Source organism: Haliotis cracherodii, unplaced genomic scaffold (assembly GCF_022045235.1).
Source record: "Haliotis cracherodii isolate W230 unplaced genomic scaffold, xgHalCrac1.p SCAF_7, whole genome shotgun sequence".
Classification (NCBI taxonomy): Eukaryota; Metazoa; Mollusca; class Gastropoda; order Lepetellida; family Haliotidae; genus Haliotis; species Haliotis cracherodii.
This window is the reverse complement of record NW_027266330.1, coordinates 39,670,877-39,677,500: the sequence shown is the minus strand read 5'-3', so window position 1 is coordinate 39,677,500 and position 6,624 is coordinate 39,670,877. Positions and strand designations below refer to the sequence as shown.

The 6,624-nt window shown below is 40.0% G+C and overlaps 1 protein-coding gene across 1 annotated transcript in view; it reads left to right on the top strand.

Moving 5' to 3' along the window:
• LOC139448623 (uncharacterized) overlaps positions 1–3,924 on the top strand; it is a 6,822-nt gene extending 2,898 nt beyond the window's left edge. Inside the window, exons 5-8 of the mRNA XM_071230188.1 lie at positions 421–551; positions 2,157–2,293; positions 3,050–3,227; positions 3,701–3,924. Coding sequence (XP_071086289.1) covers positions 421–551; positions 2,157–2,293; positions 3,050–3,227; positions 3,701–3,924 — 670 coding nt within the window. The remainder of the gene's footprint in view (positions 1–420; positions 552–2,156; positions 2,294–3,049; positions 3,228–3,700) is intronic.
• Positions 3,925–6,624: the final 2,700 nt, after the last annotated feature.

The following is a 6,624-nucleotide window of genomic DNA, read 5'->3' as shown; positions in this document are numbered from 1 at the left end:
AAGCAATATGGGTGCTGAGGACTCATTCTACCTCTGTTCCACACAGGGGAAGAGCAATTAGCGTTACCCAGCACTCACCACGTGGAGATTGCACTTCATGGGTGCCCTTAATAGATGATTTACAATTTGATGATATCAAAGTATAGTTCTTTGATAGGCATTTAGAAGTTGGAGTACTAAGTAAGGATAAGATTTATGGATGAACAACTTCTTTATTGCAATTCGGTGTAGGTTTTACATCACTTGCTTGATAACGGCGTTAGAACCTACACCAAAACGTCACTCCTGATTGTAATAAAGAAGTTAATCATCCATAAATCTTATCCTTACTGATATCAAAGTATGTTGCTTATGACATACATGCTCAATGTCTTTGACACAATGTTATCTTGGTGGGACAGTATAGCATATGTGTTTCAGGTCTGTGTTGTATGAAGATTCCCTATTTACGTTTCCTGACGGAACGCGAGATGAAATCAATGCTGTTGCGACTCAGGCCTTTGATGAATGGCAACAATTTCTCCTCATCAGAGCTAATGAAATCAAAAGCGGTAAGGTAGTTTAACATGCAAAAGCTGTCAAATTCAATATTATCTTAACATTACATTTTAGTACCTTTCAAACTCAACCACCTTCGGTTTCATTCATATCTTTTGAAATGAATATGATGATGAAGGCAATATATACTGAACAGCAAAAGAATCGTCACCCCAAGTAACATTGCATGAAATATCTGGGTAATTTTGGTTTCCAAAAATTAACATTACCTTGTCCGGAAAAATGAAATTTGATGATAAATAACAAAGCAGATGACAATAAAATCGATCGCCCTAACGCAATCAGGGCAACGGCTATGGTAACCCTATGCACGTGCAAATTGAAATGCACATGCCTTTCCCCAATTCTTGCCCTATAAAAAACATTCATTCGTTATTGAATTGCTACCACATGCCAAGATTGACAAGAAATCAGCGACACCAAGCCCTTGGACGATTGCAAGCTGGACAAACCGCCCGGCAAGTAGCCAATGCATTTAAAGTCCACGTAAGGACCATATACAGGCTCCAGCAACGGTAGCAGACCACCAACACTACAGGTGACCGACTACGTAGTGGAAGACCAAGGGTCACCACCCTGTCAGGATCGTCAGATTGTGCGACAGCATCTTCAAGATCGCTTTGTTACTGCTGCAGAAACTGCTCGACAGGCCATGGGGTACACACCAGCGACACATTAGTGCGGACACCGTGCGTCGACGATTGACGAGCAGACACCTCAACTGTCATAGGCCACACTGAGGACCCATTTTGACACAACGTCATCGCCGGGACCGTCTTCAGTGGGCAACACAGCACCAGCATTGGCGCCACCAGCAGTGGAGAAGAGCCCTCTTCTGAGACGAGAGCCATTACTGTATCTCAACAGCAGATGACAGAGAAAGAATCTTGCGACGCCGTGGGGAACGTTATTCAGATTATTGTGTTGTTGAGAGAGACTCGTTGGGTGGCCCGAGCATCATGGTGTGGGGTGGAATTGGTCTTGCACAGAGGGTCGGCCTCGTGGTCTTCTAGAACATCAGTCCAGGGAGAGCCAATGGTGTCACAGCAGCTTGGTACATTGATCAAGTCTTGAGACCAACCACGAATTTCAGATTTGTTAATGCCCGTGCCCACACTGGGAGAGCAACAAGAGACTTCCTCCAGCAGAATGGCATCAGAACCATGCAGTGGCCTGCCCTCAGTCCCGATTTCAATCCTATTGAGCACCTGTGGGACGAGATTCAAAGGCTGCTGAATGACGTCCGACCAAGGCCGACAACTGCAGCTGACCTGCGTCAGGCGTTCCTGTGTGGGCTCAGGTGCCTATGGCCTTCATCAACCACCTCATCCATTCCATGTAATGACATTACACGGCAGTCATGAATGCACATGGCGGACACACGAAATGCTGACTTGTGATGCTATTTTCTCAGAGACTAGTGTTGTGTTTCACTTTAAAAACATTTGACACTTAATTTCAATCTTGATGATCGGTTTTGCCAAGTTTCATCTTTTTAATATGTCTTCAAGTATGTTAACAGTGTTTAGGTTTAAGGTTTCTTATATATCTCTCCATGGTGACGTTTCTTTTGCGGTTCAGTATATTTCCCTTTGTAGGTGGGTATATGATGCTGATAGTTCCTGCAGAAGATAGAGAAAGAAAATATGGCCAAAGCAGAGTCCATTTACAGAACATGTGGGCAGCTATGACGTCAGTTTGGCGACTGTTCCGTGATACGGATCTCATCACAGAGGTATGTGTTGGGCAGATTGCATTTTATAATGAAGCCCATATTTATAACATTCTGCACTCTAATCATCTGAGGGAGTATTTGATTTTCTTTAATTGGGAAGATGGTCCTCGAAGATGCCATCGAATGTGTTAAATATAAAGAAGCGCTCTCGTTGTCAACACATACACAGTCCTGTCCAAGATTGCACATATATCTGAAATTGGCTATAAGATAGCTGAATGCATAAGTACATAATGTAAGTCGTGTCATTTCTTCATGATTAAATGAAGAGTTAAATCAGTGGACAAAAAATATGACTTCCCCTTCCTGATAATTCATATCTAGTAGCTCATTTGACAGGGTTTGGCAGAGGCACGTTGATGTTATAATACTCATTAGGCTTTGTATTGTCTGTGTAACATGTTATATATGAATGTGTCATTGACAACGTTCTTTACTGATCCATTGAATGGTTTAGTCCTACGTTATTCAACCAACGGACCCAATTACAGTTTTAGCTCTGAGGCTTGACAGACTTTAAAAGTTGTCTTTCCTCTGTTAAATACCCCAGTTAAAACTACTGCGTGGGGGCTTACGTCTACGAATAGCTTGAGGACATCCCTGTCTCGCACTAGTGTCCTGCCGTCATCATTGTGATTGTGCGATGAGATGCATTCTTAAACTTCTTTGCTTCGTAGGTTATTCGGGTTCGTGTGTATGTGTGTATGAGTATGGTGGCACTGTAACACGCTTGGGTACCTTTATACTTCTATACAGTGTGAGTACAAGGCAACCAACTACTCCGGTTACTACAGAAGTGAGGAGGAACTGAGAGCACCGTTTTGTGACGACTCCTCTCCAGTTGTCAAGGCAGGTTTACGAATCAAGTCCCTGGAGATATCCCACCGAGTACCTTACAGCATGAAACAGATGAAGAAAACCAAGAAAGAAAATGGTGACCTTTTTGCATTTTCATTTACATGTAGTATAGTCAGTTAGAATTTACACAATGATCCTGTATATGTTGAAATTAATATTAGGTCAGTGTTGAGTGTGGTGTAAAACAGCACTTACTTCCCGCACTTATTCAGGATCCGATGATAATGGGTCCAAATCCGAGATTTACGAGTATGATAATTTGTGTGTTAAAATACCCGTGTGTGTGGTCGTCCCCAGAGTGGTGAACGACTTGTGCCACTGTTGGCGTTCCTCCAACATGAAACTGATGGACCGTGGTATGACTGAAATCTATATGACATATGTTCAAATCTGTGTTTACCCTCGCTCACTCAAAGTGAAGGAGCACAATTTCAATTTACGTTACACTGAATTTTTTCATGTGCATGAAAACATCTATGCCATCGATATGTCAGATGAACAACTCAGCCTGTACCTTGGATTCCTACAATTAACCTTGTTTGTTTCCAGGTGGGAAAGAAGACATAGATACATCGGTTGGGAGATTTCTTTGGACAATCCGATCCTGGACAGAACATATTTTCCTGCAGGCTCTATCCAGCAGATCCCAAGTGTCCAGGCGGGACATAGTCAACACATTCTATGACAGACTGTTGGAGCATTTGAAACAACAAGACATGTCCAACTGTGGCTGGAATAATATCATAGCCTATGTCGTCATCACAAAGAAATGAAGAGACAAGGTGTCTGTATATATCTGAATACATTACTTTCATCTAAACAGTATAGAGGTTGTGCAGAAAGCTTGACCACAGTGTTCTACCCCCACATCTCTAACTCAATCACTCTATACCATCTATCGTGCAATGATCATTAAAACCAGATCTTAGTTCTCGCTATCGCTAAACAAAGATCTGAGGACATCCCATTACGGCTCACGTCAGAACAACTTTTCATCCTACCAATCAAAACTTCGCTTATCAGATCATGAAAGTGACAGTCGGAATGTGTTTTCTAATCATGCAACCTCGAAAACGTTAACATGGGGTATTCCGAAAGACATTTGCGGTCCGTACGACTGAAGTATCAAAAGTCAAAAGTATCGTCTATCTCTCGCTTCCCGTATATAAACGTTTGAACGGAGGAGGCGTTGCACAGTACGTAGGAAGCTCTGCCATACAATCTCAACCATCTATTAGACATTCCGGAATGTCCGTTTGTTCAGTTTTCAAAATTTTAATCGAGAACTGTGTCAACATATTGTTCAAGCGTAGTTTGAAATGGAAGTCATCAGGTTGAAACGAATGCCGTAAAGCTCGAGTTAGCTGCTTTCTAATTGGCTAATATTGACTTCTTGTTAGTCAATTCAATGGTCAGTCAAAGTTCGCGAAAGGTTGTTCTGACGTGACCCGTAAAGGGATGTCCTCAGTTCTTTGTTTAGTGATAGCAACAACTAAGATCTTATTGTAATGAGATTGTCTATCGTGGGCCATTTCACTGATTACTTTGTCGATTAATTGGGGATGGGGATTAATTGCTTTAATATATATTTGTATATGTATGATTCATAAATAACATTAATGATACATTCATCTTTTTGTCTCTTTGTCTCAATTCGCTTTCAACCATGAGAGTATATTAATACATTCAAGAAAGACGATCGTTTCAAGACAGAAGGTCGATGACTATTGATACCTTTTTGGTCCGGGTATTTTGCTTAAAAGATTGTATCAAATATTCTCTGTATCAAATATTCTCTGTATCAAATATTCTTGTTTTTTCATGTGAGGAACAATAATCACTCTCACCTTCTTGTCAAACGATAATATTGTGAATCTCTTTGTGAGATGTTTCTTTGGGTCAGTGAGACAGGGATTAATATTTTACAATCTGTTTCCTCCATATATGTGTGAATGTCAATTTGTGTAATTATTTTTATTTTCAAAAGGACTAAGCACCACGACCTGTTATCAACTTCAGACATTGTAATCAGCGCACTGTTTGAAATAGATGAAATAGATAAATATTTGAACAAGTTAGATTAGAACTCAATGTGGGAAGCAGCACATGGTTGTCAGTGTTGAATTATAAGATTATACTAAAGAATCTAAAATATTTACTGTTCAAGCAACGACCTCCAAATCATTACATGTATTCCTTGATGCGTCACTTTATCTACATTTCACTGTACTTTATGTTAATTGTATGTGTGTATTTAAGCCTTATGTAGGCAACTTGTGTACATATTGCAAAAGACTTATTGTATAACAATAGAGAAGATCCCTTAAATGTGTCTCTTTTGCTTAATCTTACATTCATACAATAAATATATTTAAACAAAGAGTCTCTGGGTAATCAGAGTGAGGTGGTGAGTTGTCATGTGGTTAAACGTTGCGTTCAAATGGTATACAATTAACAAATGTATTACAAAAAACACTTAGTTTACAAATTACCGCACAACAATTTCCATGTACAGTAAACAATGGAGGAGTACAATATTCAAATTTCTTCAAAGCCAACACATCATTTCTTTCTTCAATCTAAGCCAAAGCATCATCATCCAAAATTTCTTCCTCAACTAGGTATGTTATCAAACTTGTCTTGACATCGGCCTCAAGCATACCCGATCCGATGTTAAGTTTTTAATGTTTGACCAATGCGACTAGTTCAGACTTTTGGAGCATAGAGACCAGTTCCATCGAAGGTTGGCTAACAGATTCATCTACACTAAACACCATAGTGTTTATTGGCTGCACATGATATTCGACAGTAACATATTTATCCAATAAATTTGATAGATAATTTGTGACATATCAAACTGCCCCCATTTTTGGTAACGTGTCGATTCACAAATTGAAACATTATGTCAACCCAGAAATCAGTAGAAATTACTGTGCAGCAATTACAATGGCAGTAAACAATAGAATCGAGGAACTATATTCAGTGGTTATATATAATATGATGGCAGGGATCAGTATCATATACACAGATACAGTGGTGATAGCAGTGGTGATAGCCCCCGCCAGCTCATCGGCACGAAAACATTAAAGAAGTTTCCACAACTTTCTATCACCGTCCGCGGTAACCGGAAGTTTACACAGCACACTGGCATCTAATTATAGTAACTTCCTGACGACTGCTAAGATTAAATGACACTTCATTCCTGACGACTTATCACTGAACAAATACGATGCAATGAGCGTCAACCGAATTTCAACCAAAGCAATGTAACACAATCATTGTTAAACAATACAATACACTACCATATAACACTTATACGTTTTCGACCATATCAAGAGGCGTGTTTGTGAGTCACTATCAAATAGTGATGATATCGGGTGAAAAGCTTATCCTGTCCCAATCGGTGACATCCCTCACAAGCACAAACAAAGTAAAGTGTTCACCCTGACAAACATTTGAACATAAGGATACAA